General features: G+C 46.6%; 2 protein-coding genes across 4 annotated transcripts; one reads left to right on the top strand and one right to left on the bottom strand.

The window, feature by feature from the left end:
- Window positions 1–3,121: 3,121 nt before the first annotated feature.
- Window positions 3,122–4,895, top strand: LOC103638100 (homeobox-leucine zipper protein HOX2). The gene is made up of 2 exons (XM_008661089.3): window positions 3,122–3,807; window positions 3,926–4,895. The coding sequence occupies exons 1-2, from the start codon at window positions 3,397–3,399 to the stop codon at window positions 4,394–4,396; spliced, it is 882 nt and encodes a 293-aa protein (XP_008659311.1). The 5' UTR covers window positions 3,122–3,396; the 3' UTR covers window positions 4,397–4,895.
- Window positions 4,896–6,316: 1,421 nt separating this feature from the next.
- Window positions 6,317–13,854, bottom strand: LOC103639799 (U-box domain-containing protein 35). 3 transcript variants are annotated; one of them, XM_020544028.3, is made up of 9 exons: window positions 12,847–13,854; window positions 12,211–12,332; window positions 11,966–12,087; window positions 10,928–11,124; window positions 8,630–8,949; window positions 8,419–8,520; window positions 7,915–8,331; window positions 6,960–7,736; window positions 6,317–6,872 (listed from the first exon to the last, which is right to left on the bottom strand). In XM_020544028.3, exons 2-9 carry the CDS (start codon window positions 12,247–12,249, stop codon window positions 6,690–6,692), a joined length of 2,157 nt encoding a protein of 718 aa, XP_020399617.1. In that variant the 5' UTR covers window positions 12,250–12,332; window positions 12,847–13,854; the 3' UTR covers window positions 6,317–6,689. The 3 variants fall into 3 exon arrangements, with proteins under 3 accessions (XP_020399617.1, XP_020399615.1, XP_020399616.1); XM_020544026.1 differs by having other exon boundaries at window positions 13,193–13,854; XM_020544027.2 differs by having other exon boundaries at window positions 6,329–6,872; window positions 8,651–8,949; window positions 13,193–13,854.
- Window positions 13,855–23,661: the final 9,807 nt, after the last annotated feature.

Here is a 23,661-nt window from a genome sequence, read left to right as displayed (position 1 = left end):
CGGAGACAATCATTAAAAAATCTTGAGGTTTTTTGCTGGATAGTTTACGTGGGTATTGTTGTGAGTCGTCGCAACGCACGGACAACAAACTAGTATATATATATCACCTTCATTTTCAGTAAGCCACTCTAGTGATGAAAACAGACGAAAAAAACCATTGCTCATTTACGTTCACACAATTTACCACCGGAAACGAGTCCGGTCCAGAATAGCCGGGACGAAAACGGGAGCGGGATAAACGGTTGTGCGAAAACGAACGAGGATGGGAATATTAAGCGGAAACTCGTAATTTAATACAAACACAAATAATATTGATGGCTAACTAGTTATTGGCTAGTAGAGCAACAACACGAAGCAAATATATATAAAGGGACAATAAGTCATTGTTGTTTGCATGTGTGATATCTTGTCCCTAATGGATGGTGATATCCTGGCCAAGGCTTAATAGAATAGAGTACTCATACCAACAAGGTGCATCTTCTTTTTCGGAAGGCTATATCGAAATAACCTCCAAGTTAAGTGTTTTTTCTATTAGGTCTACAAAGGGCACGAAGTGTAGAAGAGGCTACCATACCGACGGTGGTGGCAGTGAGAAGATGCACTTTCCATCTTTCTTTAATTTGGTAAGATATGAACTTTATATGGTTATAATGTTTGGACCTCTTATGGTTCAAATATGTGGGCAAGACTTAGGCTGACACGAGTCGATGAAGGTTCGGCGTACTTTCGAGTCAGATCGAGTCACCGTTTTTATATTTTTGAATGGTTCAAATATTTTTTAGGCCTTCTCGGTCCGAAACTATGATCCGAAGCACGATAGACCTGACCTGGCCTAATTCCCAGTACTACTTTTTAGACCAATCATCCGTTTTCCGCGAGAGTCGTCGTCGAATTAATCAAAACTTCAGATTGGCCGACCAACAGCCGAACGCACGCACGCACGCACCAAGTTTTTTAGATTGAGCCTACCGTATGATGTCCTATGCCTACCTAATTGCCTATTCCTATGCACGCACCAAGTTTTGTAATGGTATTTAGATGGATATACTTGACATTTGTATAATATAAATGTTTAATCTTTGTGGGTACGGTTGACCCGACGGGTGAGCCATACCCACATGTGTATGAGTATGGAGGTAAATTCATACCCACTGTGGATATGAGTGATCCGACGGGGCTATTTTTTTTGTCGTGGGTATGGGTATAGGATAGTAATACTCGGTGGGTATTTACCCATTGCATCTCTAGTCAAGCTAGTATGACCCGAAGGCAGGGTTGGAGTGAGCCTTAATTTTCGGCACGCCGTGCCCTTGTCATGGCACGGGCTTAGGCCGACCTGACCCAATGAAGCATGTAGTGTTTAGTTTTCTTTAATTTAGTAAGCTGCATACTTTATGTGGTTGTAATGTCAGGACCTTTTGTGGTTCAAATATGTGGGCCATGCTTAGGCTGGCACAACCTATGAAAGTTTGGCGTTCTTTAGAGATGTGGGCCACTGTTTCTACCTTTTGGGTTGACCCGCCTAAAAGTTTTTTAGGCCTTCTCGGCCCGAGCCTATTTGGCCCAAAACACGATAGGCCCAACCGAACCCTATTCCCAACACTAGTGTAAGTGTAAAAAACAGACTGGGGAGGGAGAAACAACCCTCCCGGTATTATTATTCCCATGTAGCAATCATGGAGGCATGGGAGTTGGATCTAGATGGAGTGGATTGTGATGGAATTGGATATTTCCATGAGACAAATTGGAGGAAATCAAGAGATGAGGGTATATTGAGAGTGAAAGGAATTGAGGACCGAGAGTGGTGTGTGTGATGTATGTGGGAGGGTGGAGCTCGTTGTTGCTTACACTATGTTATTTGATGGTGGGCAGAATGGTCTTAGAGTCAAGTCTTTCGTTTGGGTTTTCCAAGTTTTTTATTATATTCTAGCAATACTATATAAAGAAATTAAACTAAGGTGTATGTGTTATATGGCATACTAGCTCGATGGATTATTAAACTATATTCACCTGTAGACAATAGTAAAAACAATCTAATTTGTATGCATTTGATGTGTAAGCCGTGCTAGCAACATGGGTCGTGCTTTTTGTCCAGCACGAGCACGACCCAAAATCAGGAGCCCAAAGCATGGCCCAACCCAAAGTCTATGGGTTGAGCTAGCATGACCTGAAGGCACGGCTGACCGGGCCTTAATTTTTGGTCTATCGTACCCTCAACATGGCGCAAGCTTAGGCCGGCTTGACACAATGAAGCACACAATGTTTAATTTTCTTTAATTTGGTAAGATATAGATTTATGTGGTTATACTGTTTGGAACTTTTGTGGTTCAAATATGTGGAGCAGACTTAGGCCGGTACGACCCGATAAAAGTTTGGTGTGCTTTAGAGTTAGGCTAAACCACTGTTTTTATATTTTAGAATGACACGACACGATCAAAAGTTTTTAGGGCATGTGCAATGGGTATCTTAAGTTGTGTCTTAGAGTGTGTCTAGAGGGGTGAATGTAAAAAAACTTAAGACATGTATCTTGACGAAGACACAATATCTTGGTTCTATGTTTGAGACAAGAGACTAGCTGATTGGTCACTTTAATTTATTAAATGCTCTGATTGGTACAATGAATATTGTAAGAAACATGTTTTAGACATGACCACTGTATTATGTTGTGTTTTAGTTGTGTCTTATACTTGGAGTACCGTGCAGCAGTATCTAGGTTGTACATGCCCTTAGGCCTTTTCGGTCAGAACCTATTTGATCCGAAGCATGATAGACACCGCATACATGGCCTAATTCCCAATACTACTTTTTAGATCAATCATCCGTTTTCCGCAAGAGTCGTCATCGAATTAATCAAAACGTAAGATTGGCCGACCAATAGCCGAACGCACGCACGCACCAAGTTTTTTAGATTGAGCCTACCGTATGATGTCCTATGCCTACCTAATTGCCTATTCCTACCCACACGAACAATCGAGCCAATCCAAACCAAACTCCCCGCGACAAAGCCCGAGACATGCACGCATGAGACCGGCTGAGCCGATGGATTGGAGCCGAGAGCCGAGGGGAGAGGGTCAAAAAGGCAGGAGTAGATCGCTCATGGCCGCGATGATGAGCGCCCCACGAGGCAGTCCCTTCGTCCCTTCCCTTCCATTAATAATTGCGGTGCACAGGAGCGGAGATCCACTTCACCCGCACCGCACAGCTCATGATTTGCACAGCCACCCTCGTCCGTCCCCGCCCAGCTGCTAGCGCAAGGAAGCAGCTGGCTGGCTCCAATCCCCCGCCACCCCGCCTATTTATAACACCACCACTTCCCTTGCCCCCTCCGCCGTCGCCGCCACCGCCACCACCACCACCGTTGCCGAGCCCTCGCCTCACCCTCACAGTCGTCTCAGGATGATGCCCCAGGCCAGCGCTAGCCTCGACCTCGGCCTCAGCCTGGGCCTCACCCTCACCTCCCAGGGCAGCCTCTCCTCCTCCACCACCACCGCCGGCTCCTCCCCCTGGGCAGCCGCGCTGAGCTCCGTCGTGGCCGACGTCGCCAGGGCGCGGGGTGACGCGTACGCGCAGCACCACGCCGGCGCCGCGATGACGATGCGCGCGTCCACGTCGCCCGACAGCGGCGACACCACCACCGCCAAGAGGGAGAGGGAGGGGGAGCTCGAGCGCACCGGCTCCGGAGGCGTCCGCAGCGACGAGGAGGACGGCGCGGACGGCGGCGCCGGCGGGCGCAAGAAGCTCAGGCTCTCCAAGGACCAGGCCGCCGTCCTCGAGGAGTGCTTCAAGACGCACAGCACGCTCAACCCCGTAAGCTAGCATCCCTCCCACCCTTTCCTCCTCGCCGTCGGTCGCGGCAGGTTCGATGCGATCTTGTCCCGGCGGTGTGTCTGATAATTTTTTTGTCGTGTGGTCTCGGGTGTTGCAGAAGCAGAAGGTGCAGCTGGCCAACCGCCTGGGCCTCCGGCCGCGGCAGGTGGAGGTGTGGTTCCAGAACCGCCGCGCGCGGACCAAGCTGAAGCAGACGGAGGTGGACTGCGAGTACCTCAAGCGCTGGTGCGACCGCCTCGCCGACGAGAACAAGCGCCTCGAGAAGGAGCTGGCCGACCTCAGGGCGCTCAAGGCCGCGCCGCCGTCGTCGGCCGCCGCGCAGCCCGCCTCGGCCGCCGCCACCCTCACAATGTGCCCGTCCTGCCGCCGCGTCGCGGCCGCCGCTAGCCACCACCACCAGCCGCCCCCGCCGCAATGCCACCCCAAGCCTACCGTCGCCGCCGGTGGCGGCAGCGTCGTGCCCAGGCCCAGCCACTGCCAGTTCTTCCCGGCCGCCGCCGTTGACCGGACGAGCCAGGGCACGTGGAACACCGCCGCGCCGCCGCTCGTCACCAGAGAACTCTTCTGATGCCGCCGTGACACACGTCCATGTCCGTCGACCGATCCATGCATTGCTCGCTGCTCGGTCGATCTTGCCATGGCAAGTGGAAAAAAGGTTAGATCGAAGAAGATGGTGATTGACGACGATTAGGAGAGGATCTCGCAGGTGGTGGACTGGCGGTTGGGGTAATTAATCAATTAATTAATTACAATTAATCAATCAGGAGACGAGAGGAGATTTGTTTTTTTTTTCTTCTGTTCTTTCCTTCTTCGATGAATTCATTCATCAGTTGGGTGGGTTTCTGAAAACGACGAACGAGCAACAAACAAACAAACAAACCAAAAGATGGCTGTCTGCTTTTTTTTTCCCTGATGGACGCCGTGTTAGTGTCATGTAAAACCAGCTCGCACCTAACCTCTGCTGCTGCTGGGTTGGTGAGAAATAACAGCGTGAGTGATTGTTTGTACTACTACTAATTGATTGGTGAAGAAAGTTAATGGGAATGAAATCTCTACTACAAGCAGCAGTATTATTTCTCGGTCGCCCGACAGCGCTATCATTATCTGCGGCCATCCATCCATCCATGTCTGTGGATCCGATCGGACCAATGATTTCTCCTTCCCGCTGCCGTGTGATTTGCACCTGACCAAGACCAATGCGATGCAACCAGCCTTGCTTGCTCAGCTGCTCTTCTTCATCAGTCTCGACAGAACCTTTATTACAGACAGTGACAGCCGAGATACTGAGATTATTTGACGGCGATGCGCACGAACGATTCATCATGAACAAGGGGGGAGAGGGAGACTGAGACTGAGACGTACTGCTGATATATAAATAAAATAAACATGCGCAAGGTGAGCTTTTTGCTCATGTTCTTTAATCGAAAGCAAATCTGAAGAGCAGTGACAGCGGGTTAAAGACCTAAAGTCACGGTCGTCAGAGCTTTAGGAGTGGCCAGTACGATTAGACTATGAAATCCTGCCTGATTGCATTGGGGGTTTGGGCCCGGCGCGAGTTCTTTTCAGCCGAGCCGACAGTTGTATCTTTACGCGATCTGCAGGGATCAGATTTAATCGAAAGCTTGCTTGCTTCCCAGCTTTCCAGTCCTCGCATGAACAGCTTGACAGCTTGTGTTGCCAATCAGCGCAGGAGAAAGGGCTGACCTGACCTGACCTGATCTAACCTAACACGGCTACTACTGTGTTCAGGGCAGGACGGCGAGAGTGCTTAGGAACAGTTTGCCCGAAAGATCCTCTCTTGAACTGAGTAGTAGTAGTTTGGCTTAAGCTCCCGCGTTCCAGATGAAGTGATCAAGATGTTGATGTCCCTTGTGCCTTTAGAACTGGATCAAGTGACCAACCCTAGCAGTTTTCATGTTCTTTCTGCCTTTAAACCATGCCCATGCTTTGTTTACTTTTACTGTCTTCTGAGAAAGCTGTTTACTTTAACCACTCACCCGTTGCTTTAACACAGCGCGTACGTATGGGAACTAGCACGTACTGTCATCAAAGGCTCACCTGCTCCCCCCAGAAACACTGTCAATATCTACTCGATCCTAGCTGATTGACGGTTTGCTTTCACATTTTTCTGCTGTGCTCCTTCTCAGGAACCGGTACCATTGCTAAAGACTAAAGATGGACAGTCTAAATAAACACATCACAGCACTTCCGTTACAGAGAGAACGAAAAGAACCGCTTAAAACAGCACCAGTAAGAGCATCTCCAAGAGTGTGCCTTAAAAATTAAAAAGAGGCTTGATTTAAAGTATTTGGGACACACAAAACAAATTAAGCCCCAACAGTGAAGCCCTATACCAAAATATAGTTGATGAGATAGGGCAGACCGAGAGGTGCAATATATCTAGGACAGAGGAAATATCGCCCTATTTAATTTGACGAAAAATATAAAATAGGACAATTGTTGGATCTATTTTCTGAAAAATATGCCCTACAATGTAAGATACTACATATATTTAGGGCACTGTTCTAATATGCACAGTTCATTTCGTCTCGGAATCAGATGCTAGATCATAACAATTGACATTGACTACAGGCTTATGCAAATGCATTGTTTGCATACGAGAGAGAGGAGAAGGAATGGCTTCGCTGAGACAGCGAGGTAATGCTATCAGATGACGTTTTTTTTTTTACATTTTTGCTTGAGCTGCTGCACAACCTCTAAAACCCTATCTGAATACTACTCGCATACATTTCTTAGAACAAAATAAAAAAAAAACCCTGGCAGCTTCGTTGTGCAAGACAAATCGGTCATCGCTGCGGCATCAAGAAGCATGCAATCCCGAGGGCTGAACGAATCACAAGTCACTTGCTTCTCGACCTCCAGTCCATGATCGCAGAACGAAGGGAGTGATTCGGTATCAGGCTCTTGTTGGGCAAACGCAGGTTGGTCATCGGGGACGTCTCGTTCGTGCTCAGCCACAGCTCAATGGCCTTGCCGTCGTAGGTGTAGCCATCTGACGCGACGTATGGATCGACCATCACTTCCTGAAACATCAATTTGAGAGAGAGAGAGAGCTCAGCATACATGGACAGTTCGCAACGAGAGAACGATGGTTCCCAGAGTTTCCAGACCTGAAGTATGGGGCAGATGAAATGGCTCGGAGGTGCCGCCGCGTGACCCTGAAAGGCGCCTTCTCTGGCCTTGGCCGCGACATCCTTGAGCCGCTCTAGCGCCGGGAGAACACGGCCGTTCAAGTCGGGCCGGTCCTTGCGCCGCATCTCGGAGCACCGCAGCGCGAGAACGGCCAGCTCCTGCGCCTCGCCCAGAGGCCACTGCCCGGCGGCCGCGTCCAGGACGTCAGCGAATCGGCCCTCCTCCAGCGCGGTCTCCACGGCGTGCGCGAGCCCCACCGGCGGCCTCGCCGTCAGCAGCTGCAGGAGCACGATGCCCAGCGCGTAGACGTCGGACTTCATGGACAGGACACCGGTCCTCTGGTACTCCGGGTCGATGTAGCAGAACGTGCCGACGGGGGCGGTGTCCTTGACCATCGTCGACGGCACGTCCTGACCGCCGCCGCCCGTGCCTGGGACTGGGAGCAGGGTCGACAGGCCTACGTCGCCTATCTTGCTCACCAGGTTCCCGTCCAGCAGTATGTTCGCGGGCTTCAGGTCGCGGTGGATGATGGGCTCTGGCTTTGAGCTGTGGAGGAACATCAGAGCCGCCGCCACCTCCCAGGCCACCCTGAACCGGTCGAACCAGGCCAGCGGCGACGAGTTCTGCTTCCTTCGTTGCAGCATGTCGTCTAGGCTGCCGTTTTCCATGTACTCGTAGACCAGGCAGCCGTGTTCAGGGCATGCTCCCAGCATCATCAGCAGGTGAGGGTGCCGGATTTTGCCGAGGACCTCGAGCTGAAACAACATGAATGGTGATGAGCACAGCGTAAACGATGCGGACACTAATTAACATACAAAACAGTGACTGCTTCAAGAAAGTAAATTTGTTCATAAACTTGTTGCATTAAAAGAATGTTCATAAATTGTGCGATAGAAACATCGGATTCTCACTTTGTTAAACAAAATGGAATACCTCCTGCTGTAGTTGCTGAGTTCCACAGCCTTCAGGGGAGTTCAGTACTTTGACAGCTGCTACTGTATGACGAAGCTTCGCCCTGTAAACTGTGCCATACGATCCCTTACCGATCATAAGAGCAGAAGAGAACGATGAAGTCGACGCCTGAATCTCCTCCCACGTGTACCTATTATACTCGCCAAAACCGCGACCAGCAATCTTCTTTCCCATTTCGTTCTCACCAGCTTCTTGCGCACCATCATAACTCTGTTTTGCTTCCATTTCATCGGAGCGTTGATAAAACTCAGCTTCTGTCGCTGCTTCGCGTTCTTCCATCTCCTGTTTTCTTACTAGTCTCCTTACCGTGTCCTCTGCCAGTTGGATTTCTTTCACCTTGATTTCATCCTCAATGTGCCGAGCGCCCGATTTATGCAGCTAAGAGGAAAGATGGAACAGGAAACAATTAGAACATTCATTGCATATACTTTCGGATGCTACTCAGGATGAAAAGACAGACATTACTTTTTGGGTGGTGTCTAATGACTCATGCAGAGCACCTTCGTGAAGCTTATGAAGATGTTGCAATTTGACCCTCAACCTTTCAATTTCAAGCCTGAGGTCATCCTGCTTAGCACGAGTTGTTCATAAAACACGTTAGTTTCTTTTAAATTTATATTTTACTATACTCTTTCGAAGGAAACTATTTATTGTATTCCTTGAAAGAGTGGGATACCTGACCACTCAGATGATTTACATTTTCTGAAATTTCTGAAACTGATGCCTCATCAGAGTTGTTAGGCAAATTATCCCTTTGGAAGCTCTTGTAAACAGAATTTCCACTGCTACCACTGCTGAACTGCATCTCAGATATCATGGAGTGTGACCTTGTCAGGGCCGGCTCATCATTGTAAGAGATCTCGCTCACAACACTGCTCGAAGAGCTAACTCTCCTGTTTGACAACTTGTTTATGATTGCCAACGCTTGATCACGCTGCAATGGCAAGGAAGGTTGATGCAATGGTACATTTGTTGTTGCATATATGTCTCCCCATTCTGTAATTGGAAGAATCATTAATACACTAACTTTTAGCACACTGCATTACTACGGTAATATGAGTAATGTAAAGAACAAATGTCCCACTTTAAGTTTTTTTTGAACGTAATAGCAGGAGCTCTACCTTTCCATTAAGAAGAAGATTAGAATTAACCTATTTTTAAAGAAAACCGGGTCTGAAACATACACAGAGTGCCCAAACAACACAAGCAGCGGAAACTCAACACACAAAGACCATCCAGAGGCATCGTTGCCGAGCTCAACACAAGGTACGAGCAGGCCCGACTTCACCAGACGGGCCGCACATGGCCAAAAGAACCACGACGACACCTACACCTAAAACCTAGCACAGAAGGAGGAAGACCGCGATACGCCATCGTTGCCAAGCCTCAACACACCCACACTCGAGGCAGCACCGATTCTTTTTTTCGAAGGGAGAAGGCTGTAGGGAAAACCCCTACATCATGAATTTTATTAATAATAAATAAGAATAGAGGGGAACAAAAAGAGAACCGAAAGGGAGGTTGCCTCCGGTTTTTTGCTCGACCTCCAAAACAATCTTGATCCAACACTCAACTCCGATTTTTTGTCCGACCTCCAAAACAATCCAGACCACGAGGAATGGGGTTCACCTCATGTCATCATTGCCGAGCCACATCCCCTAACATGGCAGCTTCGACTTCACGTTGCAAACCCCACCTCCACCCGCAATCCAGACGCCGAGAAGCGAAAACATCAGCCGGAGGCAACGTCGAGGCCAAGACGAACTCAAACGTGACACCTTCAGGGAGTGACGTCTAGGACACCACCGTCACATGTCCAAGATGAACCAGGTTTTCGCCCATGGAAGACAGAGCAATGCGACACCCGCAACAGGGGAAGTGGCGCCCACGGGCGTCACCGTCACCGAGGCTTTAGCCCAAAATGCCCTCCACGCCATCGTCGATGCCCTATCAACCACTCCGGTTGGGCACATGGAACTGGACATCACCTTGCCGCGTGTGACACATTGCCGCGCGCCAAAGCCGTTTCCGGTTGCCGCCGTCGACCCCGGCACATGCGGCACCCTCGCCAGTTGCTGCCGGGCACGAGAGCCCCGCCACCGGGTGAAGCTCCCAGCTCAAAGGGCCTCGGATCCGGCCACGAAGACGGAGAACCTGGTGCCCCAAACCAGCGCAGCCGCCTCCCATAGTCGCCCCCAGACCTGGGGGCGCCAGATCCAGCCACCAGGTCACCGGATCCGCCATCCTAGGTCCGAGAGCAGCCCAGGCCTACCCTACCGGTGCTGCCATGCAAGGGAGTGAAGAGGACAGGGGAGAAGAAGCAGGAGAGAAATCCGCCGTCGTTGCCAACCCCACTGTGCCTGCCTGGACCCCTGGCCGGCACCGTCGCAGACGGCCATGCTGCCTCGCCGAGCCCCATGTGGCTCGAGAGAGAGAGCGACGCCCGCCAGCCCGCGACGCAGCTCCTGCGTGTTCGAGAAAAAAAACTACTAATGTTGAGGCATTTTTGCCGCCTTTATGTTTAGAATAAATTACTTATACACTAGTAAAAAAATCTTTTTTTTATTTGCAGACACCAAAATAAAAGGGAGTCTTGGCTCAGTGGTAAGGCTGCTGCCTTGTGATTAGGAGATCGCGGAGAGTCTTGGAAACAGCCTCTTGCAAATGCAAGGAAAGACTGCATACTATAGACTCAAATGGGTCCGACCGTTCCCCAGACCCGTGCAAGCGTGAGCATATGCACCAGGCTGTAGAAACCAAACATACGGAACCTCAACTATGCAGGCAAAAACAAAAGTAGCATTTTTTTCACCGACTATCTCAACAAAAGTTGCTAGTGTTTTTTTTTGTCTTACACTAGCATTGAACTCATCATATTCAGTTCAATAACTGTTAAAACCAAAATTATTGTGCAAAATGACGTTAAAACCATATACATTACACATTAGTGTTGATATATGTGCTTGTATGTTACCTGAAGGTGCACAGGAGGAAAGACTTCTAGTGCTAGGTGAAGAAATAGTTGAAGAGGATATAGATCGAGGCGTTTCAACAATATCAGATGTAGCTGAGCGCACAAATGATAGTTTGCCTTTTGAAATAACATATGCTGTACAAAAGCTTGGAATGCACTCAGATATTTTGGTTGCAGTCTTACTTCCTTTGAGTTTCCTGAAAAGTGATGCATGTTATAAATACTTCGGTTAACCATAATGATAATTTTCAAACTGCTGTCTAATTGCATCGAGTTCTTAGTGTTATTTACATAAGGATCCATCATCGACGATTCGATTTTATTGCACCAGTCTTTTTGGTTGGCTATGAAACATGTCATTAGTACAGTCCTTAGTCCTTACATATCTGTCCTACAGTACTGATGCTCTTTTAGCTAATTATTTGTTCGCGTTGCATTACTTTCTTTACCATTTTTTATAAATGCCATGTACAAGGCACTTGTACAGCACCCTCTAGATGCTTAGGCCAGTGGATGGGGCATCAAATAAGAAATGCCTTCTTATTTGAAGTACCAGCAAAACTTCTATGCTTTTATCATGACTTCTTAATTATACTAGAACAACTACCAGCAAAAGTTTGTAGCCTTTATGCTAGGTTTTCTTAATTAGTTCATCCATATTTGCATAGAGTTTGTTCAAACTTAAGAAATCAGCACTAGAGGGTACATTAATACACATGAAGTACTGTTTAAACTTCATAAATGGTTAGGACGTAGTAAGCAAGAAGGTCCCAGGGGTAAATTAATGTAACAGACTATGACCAGTTCTGTTTTATAGACTACAAATTAGTATGGGTAGAGTATAACGTGGCTAATTTTAGTACTGGCCTCACAATATTGATCTTATTCATACTTGCAATCTCTTCTAGTTCACTTAATCAAAATAATGTAGTATGACTATAGGACTGGTCAGCATACATATGCTCATGCACAGACTAGTCAATGATATGCAGTAATATAAAAATTTGTTCAAACAAATACTGGTAATTAAGAAATTACCTTCGAAATATGCTCTTTGATGAAGAACCTAAAACTAACTTGCAAATATTGAATTTCCCTATCTCTTCGCTTATAGCAGAAGCAACATCATCTGATTCAAGTAAAACAGCTTCGGCCTCTACCTGTTAATAAGATGTAGGGTAAAGACGCTATGGTTCGTCAGCCATACTAAGTTCAAATGGTTCTGAAAACAAAAGACTAACTGCAGGTGGAACGATTAGACAATTATGCAGGCTAATCCTAACCTTTCTCTGAGCACACATCTTCTGGAAAGGAACTAGCATATTACTCGCTCGCCATTCTTCTTCTTTTCTGTAGGCAGATGCCACGTCCTCGCGTACTTGTGAGATTGGTATAAAATTTCCCACTAACAAAAGAGAAAAAAGAACCGGTTGGTGCTCAAATGATTTGGTGTTGTTGCAACTTGCAAGTAGCAGGTACACTAATAATTTCAAAAAAATTTGCACCTACACCAGAGGTCCCAGAATTCTTACGATCTAATAAGCTTAGTACACTGAATTCAGTAGCTGGGTACACATTTGGTGTGGCATCTTGGTCACGAACAAAGTGTTAGGTCTAGCACTACTGTTTTATTCTAAGTTATGACTTAAGGAGTAGTATCTAGTACCATGCATGAAAAGATAGCTGGCAGATAACTTGGGAAGAGTCCTAAGTCCTAACAGAAAATGGCAGAAACAAAAAGATACTTTTGAGGTTCATAAGAGTATCGTTGACAAATTGCTAGCTTCAAAAGGCTGTCCTCCAGAACTAAAATTCTGGGTTTCTGACATCCCAATTTGCAAAGTGTCATTTCATAGAGTCAGTGATACCAAATCTGGTTTATACTGCTGCTTTATCTAACACTGGGGAGCAGAACTCACCATTCAGTGTAATGTCACTAATGTGCAAGGACCTTGTAAAGCATTTCAGTTAATTCACATCTTGGATGCATCAGATCGCTAACCTCCACCTCCTCCTGTTAGAACCTCCTTAACAATAAAGTAATGAACTACATATATTCTCTCAATTGCTCCCACTTTTTAGGCCAGAAAAAGAGAAATCATCAGAAACTAGGCGTTTCAGATTTCAGACTAGTACAGTAAACACGAGGAAGTTTATCTGAAGACTACTAGAAGTGCTACTGCATACGCAAACAGGCGTAAATAGAATTAAGGCCATTCAGAGAGAGAGAGAGAGAGAGAGAGAAGGGGGAAGCCGATTACTCACTTGGAGTAGGGACCATGGTGATCGCCGGGCGGACGTGCAGGATCCGGAAGAGGACCCTCCCTTCGGGGACGAACTTGTCGAGGGCCCACTTGAGCGCGTGCCTGCTACTCCTGCCCCCGCTGACCGCCACCGCCACCGTGCTGACCGCGGGGGGCTCCATTTCTCCAATCTCGCCGCCGCCGGCTTCCTCCACTTTCATCCTCTCCTCGCTTCGCATCACACGCACTGGCGCACGCCTACTGTTCCTAGCTGCTACTGATTGGACATGTGGGATAAAACCAGTGTCTTCCTGCGCCGCACCCGATTCCTCTCCCAACCGGAAAGCAAACCCAGAACAAAATGCGCGTAGAACTCCGGGAAAAAATCCTAGGAAAACGAGGACACCTCCGAGGCGAAGACTGAAGAGGACGACCTGTGCGGTAACGGAACGGGAACCAAGAAACAGAGGCTCGGTCGGGGCACACAAAAAGGCGGCGGCTTTGCGCTTGCGGCGAACTTGGTTGCCTCGGATTTAGTACTACACTAAAAGAGAGGATGTTGAGGCCAAGGAGGGGAGAGATTCGGAGGCATGGCGAGGGAAACCTGCGGCGGGCGGAGTCAGTCAAGAGGAGGCGGCGTGGAACCAGGAGACTGACGGATGAGGGGGAATGGGAGATGGCGGGGGGGTGGGGACGGACGGATAGGCGGCTAAAGCCAGCTCTGCAGTTAAGTTAGTTGGTGAATAATTTACACGCAAAATGAAGGTCATTCGTAAAGACGAAAAAAAAACTGTTTTTTTTTGCTAGGCTCACACGTGAACGTCTTCTAGTTAAGCAATAGCATTACTGCATTACCATGACAGTACAAACACCTATGTTGAGTTAAAATACCCCTTTAAATTATCGTCCAAAATACAAACCTATCTATCATAAAATTCAAAATAATATAAATTATGTGTGGGTGTGTTTATAATGATTATTAACGTAGAAAAGCTAACTTAAAGCAACCTTACATGGTGTGCACCCATACAAATGGAATATAAATGCATGCATATATCGATAAATTTACATTTCTATGTTTCAACAATCATGGAAAGTATTCTATATCTAAATTGTCATTATAATTATAAGCACTTTATATTAGCAATACTACTCTACTGAAAACAAATATCATTGTCGCTATTATCATTGACGGTTTGTTGGTACAATAGGTAATGACAGATAGATTTTCATTTACAGTTATTTCCAATCACTATCAGTTTATTGCTACAACCAATGGTGAAATCCACTTATTCGCATGAAACAAATTAACTACAATAGATATCATTGGCGTGCACCGCTAACTCCCAACAATTTAGAACCGACAATGATAACATGTTTTCAATAGTTTTACTGCATGTATAATTCCTTGATAGATAAAATTCAACGCCTTGAGTAGTGAAGGAAGTTAATACAGAACAAATTAAAGATGACCATGGACCCATGATTTTCTAGCATCCTTTTGAGGTGTTTGCTAGTCTTAGATACCAATATCTTCTTGCATTTAGTGTCATTAGACCCTTCTTAGGACTTGTTTTGCATGACTCCTAAAGTGCTCCTCTAGAGGAGCCACAAATTCTAGTTTCTCTTTTAGATAAAAAATGGCTCTGATTTCTCTATGGTTACCAAAAAAACTTCTTCTGAAGTATTTGGTACACAAAAGTTGTTGCTACCGGAGCTAGAGTTGGAGGTGTGCCAAATAGATCCTTGGTGTCACTTAAAGTTCCACAACTAATCTTAAGAGTTATGGTGAAGGTTATAATTGATGTATGTAATCAAAGTAGACATAAACTTATCATTTTACTAAAAATAGTTTTCAGTAATTGATGGACTAGAAACATACCTTGTGCATTGCTGCGAGAATTGTCACAGATGATTAAAAATGAAATTAGACCACACAACTACTTATATGAAGGAATAAGCTATTACAAATTAATGCTATAGTGAATTGCTTGGCAAGTTGACGTAATGACATATGAAAAACAAAATGCGTGTGTGTCTTGCTGATGTGGACATCACAATTACATATGCTAGTGGATTTTAATTGCATGTGATAGTGCATTATTGTTGAGGTGGACATCTTGCATATTGAACATCGCTAGCGGTGTTTAAGATTTCGTTTGCTGAGTTGCATTGGTAGTAGGGTTTAGGATTATAAGAGATAGAGAAAGATAAAAAAAAACTTATAACACCAACTGTTTCAACTTAACAAGATTTGCAGCACGTAATTTGAAAAAGTCAAAACCCCACCATTATCTAAGATTTCAACTAGAAACATATGGAAGACACATAGAGTGCTACGAAGATGGAGAAAAACTACAGGTATGAATGGAGAAAGATGCAAAGTTGTCAAATAAAGGGATTGAAATTACAAAATATCTTTGTATGTGTTGTGTTAAAACCGAACTAAGAGACGGAGGGTGCGGAGATAAGTAATTTAGGTATGTTTGAAAACACCTAATTTTTAAGAAACTAGTTTATAAAAACTGAAGTGGTTCTAAACATACTAATTTGTGTCTTAGTTTATAGAAACTGAATTCTCAGTTTCTTAAAAACCAATAAGTCAGCCTCAACTAGCCAAAGGTAGATTATAAAAACTGAGATGGTTCCAAACATCATTAACCAGTTTTTTTTATAAACTAGTTTATAGAAACTGAATATAGAAACACTGTTGGAGATTTTGATCCCGAAGGATTCTCCGCATAATCACAAGTCAATATATCGTCGTCTCTTATGGGCGCTGGTGGCATTTGTTTACTGTTTCAGGACTGCTGCGTGACCACGGCAATTGATAAACATGGTTGGTTGGCAGATTTATTTTGCTCAAATTTTATTAAAACGAAGTAGCTGTCTTGACCCTTGACTAGTAAGCAGCGGATATTCCAGGAAAGATACCATTCATATTACATATCCAAGCGAAAGCCCCTGGGGGGAAGATTCAGAGGCATCAGAGTTTCGTGTCCACTCGCTAGCTCCCCGCTGTGTGGTTGCTTTGAAAATTCGGCAAGCAAGCTAGCCCTGATGGTTTGATCGCGACTCCGGGACCGGGAGGTCGTCGCCGCCGTGAGCAGTGGTTTCATTGCCGTCGTCCTTGTCCAAGCGCTCCCATTCATCATCGTCGTCGCGAGGACAGAGAAACGTTGACTGCTGTGCAGGTCTCTCACAGGATTATTCGCGATGTACTTGTACTGTTTTGGCATGAGAATTTTACATTTTCTACTCTATCTCTCTAAACAAATCTCGCTTCTTGAGAAATCATGGAAGTTTTAATGGATCGTCGAGGTGAATGTGACATTTGAGAGGCCAAAGATTTCGCTTGCAAACCCTCCTCCGATCTTCGTGGTGGAACCAGCTAGCAGAGGATGGCCATGTATATAAGGTGTAGAGGCTAGTTTACTTCGTCAGCAAGGTTTAGTATATTTCATCCTCTAAAATAATATTTTTTTGTCTTTAACAAAACACTCGAAACTATTTTGTCTTCTATATCCTCATTATCTCTATAGACATCATTTAAATTCAGTCATCTATATCTACAGTATTATCTGATTTCACAGTATACATTGTTTTTTTAACCGAACGTTTCTAAAACATATCGTTGGTATGTCACGAAACGTAAATACGCTATATAATATGTATTCATTTTAGTGTGAAATTACTATCCGGTCATATTTAGCCAGATAATTTGTTGGGCTTAATACAAAATGAATATTATACGTATTAAAAAAGCTAGATACAATTTTTTAAATGATAATGTACTCATCCTCAATTAAATTAGCAAATCAATTTTAGGACGTCCTTTGTGTAAAAAAAATAAGTCTGTCGGTACCCTGGATCAGGGGTACCCTCTTCTACAGCATGAAGACGCCGCACCCGTGAAACACCTCAAGGCCACACGGAGAATGGCGCCCAACCCCACCACATGGGCAGGTCTAAGGGCGCCACGTGGCAAGGAAAGGTAGTACATCCCAGTATTCATCGTTGGGTCCTGTAACACCCTAGGTGTTACTTAGGGTTTTCACTCAAGACTACACAAGTAAAGCCCATCATCACATGTGGTTTAATTTGAGCAAATTACACCAAACTTGGAAATCAAGATCCTAAGTAAGTGCAACCCAAACTTGGCTTATCATGCACATATAGTGGGGAGAATCTCCCAAAACCCTAATTCAAACCCCTTTGGACAATTGGAGCCCTAGAAGTGGGTATGACCAAAAGGCTATGAAAACCACATGATCATGACTTAGGCCAATTATAAAAGATGTAGTACACTTAATACCCTATAAAAAATAGTAAGAAAGTGACCCCAAAAAGATTTCAGAAAAACCCCAAACGGTTCACCAAAGGGAAAAACCTAAGAGAAAAATCAGAATTTTTCTAAGTCCAAAACCAACCCTCTTCCAAAGATCAAGCATGTTCACCTTTTTTCAAACTTCAAACCACTTGACCCAATTGACAAAGTGGCGCCTAAAGACCTCTAGAACACCCTGGAAAAGTTTGAACCCAACCCTAAGTCGTTTGACACGACTTGGCATGAGTTTTGTCTCGGTGTGGACAGCTAGGACACAACCAACTTTCCACCTTCATATCTCCCAAACCCGACCATATATCCCCTTGGAACTCACATGAACTAGGTAGCCCTAGGTGCAGGGAAGAGATCTCTCAAAGGTCTTAGGGAAAGATTCGCATGTTTGGCTGCTCAGCAGTGGATAGAATAAGAGCAGAAACAAACCTCCACGTGTTCGACGTGCACTGAGCTCGCCAGAGCACGCCCGACGCCCACCCCCGCGTGCTCCGCGTCGCACAAAGCCGACCCGGCACCGTTGCCCGCGCCCGCACCTATAAAGCCACCAGAGACTTCGACCGTACTCCCCCACACACGCTCGACCTCACCGGAGCACTAGATCACCGGCATTGCCCCGCACGCGGCGTGCCCGCGGCCACCTGATCCCCCGCCACCGTAGACCGGCCAGCAGAGCCTCTCCCAACCCCGTCCGACCCTCGGAGTAGACCCTGCGTGCCTCGGTGAAGCTCCCCGAGCGAGGAATCGAACTTTGCCTCGCCGGAGAAGCCAGTTCACGGTCGCCGGACTTCACCCGACCGCCGGCAAGCGTAGACCGAGCACCACGGTAAGTCATTCTCCGATTCCTTGCATGAGTCGATTGCTTGACATCCCGTAGCTCCTCGTGCCCTTGGATTGACTGGTATCGCCGTGGTTAGGCCAGAGCACTCGCCGACGACGAGTTCACCCGCCTGCGCACGTGGACCGGCCGATTCTAGCCACCACCGCCGTCGAGCCGTACCTCGCTGTGACCGCAAGAACCTCCCGGAGCCAACCCCGCCCTTCACCGGACCTCCCTCACCGCCGGTAAGCCGCGTCGCCCTGTTTACTCCCGCGGATACTATTTAAATAAGGGGAGGGACCTCGGGGGAGAAGAGATAAAGGCTAGGGGGATTTTTGAAGTGTCAGCGACTCAAAGGAATAGTGGCGCAGGGGTATAAATGAAGGGATTGTTTTAGAAAGAACCCAGGGTCTTCGATGCAAAGTGGTTTTCCAGAAAACCTTTTTAATAATTCTGATTTAAATACAAACAGAACTTGAAAAATTCATAACTTCAGTTTTGTTCACCCAAATCAAGTCAAACCAATTTTGCCAGATTCTAAATAATGTAAACTACTCAGGAAAAATATAAAACCCCTAAGTGTTGCAAAAGACTTCAAAGTTTTGATTTAAATGATTATCTGGTCAAAAGCTAAAAGAAATAGGGAAAAATAGCTACACTATTAGACTGGGGTTAAGAAAATTCAGAGAAGTACTTAATCCCTTCCTAACCTGTTTAAAAATAATAAACCCCTCTGTACACCAAATTAAGGTAGAGTTTGCCATTTAAATCATTTTCAGCTTAAAGTTAAAGAAAATATAATAGGTAGTTTAAAATAAGAACCAGGGAGCACCCACATTTTTGTTAGCTCCCTTATTCAGTATAGTTCACTAGAAAATTTTGTTAGACCTTTGTTTAGTACAAAAAAACATGAGATACCTTTTATTTTAGGAAAACAAGGAAAACTTAGAAAAAACCCTAAACAATAACCCTGAGGAGAAAACACCCCAAACCTTGGGATAACAAATGCTTTATTATTCTAAACATAGAAAAATTATGAGTTTTGTTGTTTGACATTTTTCAAATAACAAGTTAGTTGTAAGTGTCTTTTTAGCATTAAACTTTAGAAAATCCTAACTAAAATAACCACTAAGTAGCCCTCTATGATTTTTGGCACAGAAGCATGTTATTACCTATAGATACCAGCAAAAATGACTCTTAGTACAGAACCCACCCCTAGATAAGATTTGTAGTGCAAAGTGACCCTTTTGCCCCAACTGTTGTTATTTTTGTGCAGGGAATATTCTAATTATTCTGGACCTCAAATTTATAGGACAGACTACAGAGACCAATAGTAAGCCACTGTAATTTTTTCAGAATTTTTGGAAAAATTTAAATCACTGTTGTAGTTCAAACCCACCCTAAAATCATAAATAGAAAATAAAAAGGGGAATTAATAGTGGAAACTAATGTTACCCTAACCAAACCAACAAAACCCCTTGAGTGCCTACTAAAACATCTAAGGGGCAATCCAAGTCTTAATCCATTATGCTTAGGCAAAATCTCAAACCTAAATTGGTAAGCATAAACCACTAAGAGCCTCTTATAACAAGGAAACCCTAAGTTATTAACTGACTTAGTTTTTCTTCACTAGGCATAATTGTTACTAAAATTCTACATATCATAGCATACATATGTCTCATTCATTGCATTCGATAGATTGTAACCTCGCGGACGGAGAATACATACTCGTGCCGGAGCAAGGAGTTGCTCAGAAGGTAGCCCCGGATCCAGCACCAGAGCCTGCCATCGAGGATCTGCCAGCCCCAGCTTTGGAAGGCAAGCCCGGTTTTTATGCATAACCGTTTATATATGCTATTTTACTACACTTAATGTTTGTAGGCTTGTATTGTGCACTTAAGTGTAGGAGTTGACTGAAACCCTAGTTGCATGAACTCAGGATTCCTTTTGAGATGGATACTAGTATGCTAGGTCGAGTAGCTGCTTTACTAATTAGGGATCTCGGTAGAAGTCGAGTGATTTTTCTAGCACTCGCGCGAGGTCAGGAATTGGTTGTATCCATTTTTATATCGGAATGATGATGGTCTGTGGACAACGATCCATGGGGATGCGTTGTCTACAAGACGAAAATTGGAATAAGGATTAAGGTGTGGTACCGTGTGTCAAGCGTTTGAACGTACTAAGCACATGCCGAGAAATATGGTAAATCGGTAAGCCTAGTACCTGATTGAACCTGGCAGCAGACTTTATCCCTCACTCAACCTGAGACGTGGTCTCCCATTCCGGTTATGGTGGGTACAAGTGCGGTCACTGCACGACGGCAGTCGGAGTCAGTGAGGCATTGTACGCCAATGCGGTGAGCCCTGATCTGCTGACGGGGAATCGATGGGGATGGTTGATGTGTGTGGGGACAAAGTGCCTCGCCATGTCGTGTGTTTAGGTTTACCTTGCAAGGTTTAAAAACTTGATTCGAATCGTCTGCTTCTCGCAGCTAATGAGACTGCTTGATCCATGCTGCTACATTGAGTAACAAGTGGAAATGTGATGACTTGGCAAAAGTTGTTGATTGCTAAATGTTTGATACCATGTATGGTTAGATAGGTATACATTTAGTCTTAAGACAGTCACACTAAAATTTGAAAAAACTAAAACTTGATTTTTAGACTCAGCTAGTGCTTTTGGCAACCAAACCCCTCAACCAAACAGCTGCATGTCTAGATGTAGAGGAGTAGACTCCTCACACCGGGTAAGTCTAGCTGAGTATTAGTATACTCAGCCTTGCTTGTGGCATAATTTTACAGGTTCTCTGGAGGACATGGTTGCTAGAGTGACTTGGTTGTCCATCTTGCCACCGGGGTGGACAGTCGAGTGGGACCCTACCTTGGCTGAGGAGGAGCGTGAGGAGTGATGGGACAGGCTTCCCCATCTCTCCGTTTACTTATCGTTAGTTTTATTCCTCTGCATTCCGAACAATGATCTACACTTTTGCTAAAACTCCGATGTTGATGTAACAATTTGATACTCCTTAATGTATGGTTTTATGCTTTATTGTATTTGCTCTGTGCCTCACCATCGAGTGAGTACGTGGTACTTGATCCTGTTAGTGGCCTCGTCGGACTAGATCCGAGGGACTGACGTGTTATTCCTATTTAAGTGTGGTCTAGCCTCTAAGGCAGGACTTAGGCACTTAAGTTGGAATAATTCGGACGGTTCTGTCACAGGTCCGGACCTCCATAGAAGGACATCAGACCCCTATACGTACAAGTCCAGAGCCCCCAAGAAGGCACGTCGGGTCCCTTGGGAGGGCCCCAGTCCCCCTCCGAGTAAGGTCCGAGCCTTAGCAAGGTCCCGGGACGAGAAGGACCCTGACATGAGTAGGGGTCCGGTGCTGGCACATGTCCAGGCCTTGCCCTGCGCTCCCTGCTGCTGCCGCGTGGCTTATGGCCCGTGACATAAGCCAACGGGTCGAGCCTGACGTAAAGCCCATAAAGCCGTGCAGCCTCTGCATTTATTGCGAAGAGGACGTGTCGCCTGCCACCATGCTAACGGGCGACGTGCCCTCCCAGCATTTAATGCGTTCTGTCCAATCCGCTGGCAGACAGCGTCAGGGTCATCCAGCAGGCGACGCGCCTGACCGGTCTGTTGGCGAACAGTGCGCCCGTGCCGAGCGGCGCACTGTGCTCATCATCCCTTCTACAAGAAGCTTTCCCTGCACGCCAAGGATACACAAATCTCGGGTGTCAGAGCACTAGAAGATCGCCCCAGCAGCAAACATTTGTGGCTCCAAGTGCTATAATCGTTATGTCCCTGGGCCCGCATGTCCGGGCTCAGTACCTTTGTGCATGCCCCCCTTCAGCTATAAAAGGGGAGGCATGCGGCGCTACAAAGGAGATCCAATCTTAGGCTCACTCAGACACTCACAAGTTCATACAAGCTCTCAAGCAATACATCACATAGTGGAGTAGGGTATTACGCTCCGGCGGCCCGAACCACTATAAACCCTCGTGTGCTCTCGTGTGTTCATCCAGCAATCTCGTAACAAGCAAAACGCTTAGGCCCCTCCTCTTCTTAGGATTTAGGGTGGGTGCAATCCGCCACTCGACCGGAGAGATTTCCTCTCCGACATTTGGCGCGCCAGGTAGAGGCTAGGCTTGAAGTTTTTGCTTGTTTTCTCGCTCAGCTTGATGGTGCGGATCATCGAGCACCACGCCGAAACTTCGGAAGATTTGGTGATGGAGCAAGAAGTTGCATCCTCCGCACCGCGGGTACCCGACTGCCCTGAGTCTGGGGCTGCTCTTGTACACGCCGTGCAGCAGCACACGCCAGCACAGGTGTCCCGGACTCCATCGAGGGCAGCGCCTACGACATTGTCTGCGGACAGGGAGTTGCTACGCCACCCCCTAGCTCCACGGCTTCATCAGGGGCCATGAAGCAGTGGCATGACGACGTTGACCGGTTACTCGGCATGGCGCATTCTACCTCAACCAGGTCCAGGCCTCGGTCATCCCGACGCCAACGCGAGGCGGCGGCGTCTGTACACTCACCCTCCGTAAGGGGTGCACAGACTGACGACCTCCGGGCAAAACTCAACCGCAGGCGTACAGGAGAGGACGCCCAGATCTCTCTGGAAAAGGCGCGCGAACGCCACCAAAACATCAAGGGCCGCAACCTCGATCAAGATTTTGCTACGATAGCACTGCAGACACCAATGGGCACCCGGTCCCAAACGGGTGTCCCCTTGGCCGGCGTGGGCTGCGCCGCCCTCGCGGACCATCTTCGCACGGCGTCATGGCCGCCCAAGTTCCGGCCGCACCTGCCGAAAAAATACGATGGAACATCAAACCCGTCAGAGTTCCTGCAGGTGTACGTCTGTTGGAACTTGCTCTCTGTTGCAAGGGGATCCAACGGGGGTGAACAGTGACGTTAACAGGGTTCTCGCGCAAGATGGCAATAGCTCTGTTAATCTAGCCTCTCACGGGCACTGTGCGGGGGTATTTATAGGTATCTGAGTGCCCAGCGTCTTGTGTTAAGGACGCATGTGCCCTCAAACACCTAGGTTATCCCCAGAATATTCCCATAAAGCAGGGTTACAGACTGTAATTACAGGGGTGCCTTTACAAATTAGGCCTGTAACACGCAGCGGCCATGCAGGGCCCGTTATAATGGGCCGGATCACACGTGGGCCTCTATGCTGGACGGGGCCGCACGGTGGGATGACCTCGTCCCAGGTCTTGGCCGATGTCGTATGGGGCGAAGGGTGTCCCTACCCGTTGTCTTGTCTTCGTTGGACCAACGACTACGACGAAGGCCTAGAGCGAAGGGTGGCGTCTTC

Source organism: Zea mays, chromosome 9 (assembly GCF_902167145.1).
Source record: "Zea mays cultivar B73 chromosome 9, Zm-B73-REFERENCE-NAM-5.0, whole genome shotgun sequence".
Taxonomy (NCBI): Eukaryota; Viridiplantae; Streptophyta; class Magnoliopsida; order Poales; family Poaceae; genus Zea; species Zea mays.
This window is presented reverse-complemented; position numbering and strand designations above follow the sequence as displayed.

Excerpts from the sequence above, each read along its gene's own strand:
- LOC103639799 (XM_020544026.1), bottom strand. The coding sequence starts at position 13,409 with ATGCGAAGCGAGGAGAGGATGAAAGTGGAGGAAGCCGGCGGCGGCGAG. Across the intron at positions 12,088-12,210 it reads AGATGTGTGCTCAGAGAAAG|GTAGAGGCCGAAGCTGTTTT; the intron begins GTTAGGATTAGC and ends TCTTATTAACAG. Across the intron at positions 7,737-7,914 it reads CTCAGCAACTACAGCAGGAG|CTCGAGGTCCTCGGCAAAAT; the intron begins GTATTCCATTTT and ends ATGTTGTTTCAG.
- LOC103638100 (XM_008661089.3), top strand. The coding sequence starts at position 3,397 with ATGATGCCCCAGGCCAGCGCTAGCCTCGACCTCGGCCTCAGCCTGGGC. Across the intron at positions 3,808-3,925 it reads CGCACAGCACGCTCAACCCC|AAGCAGAAGGTGCAGCTGGC; the intron begins GTAAGCTAGCAT and ends CGGGTGTTGCAG.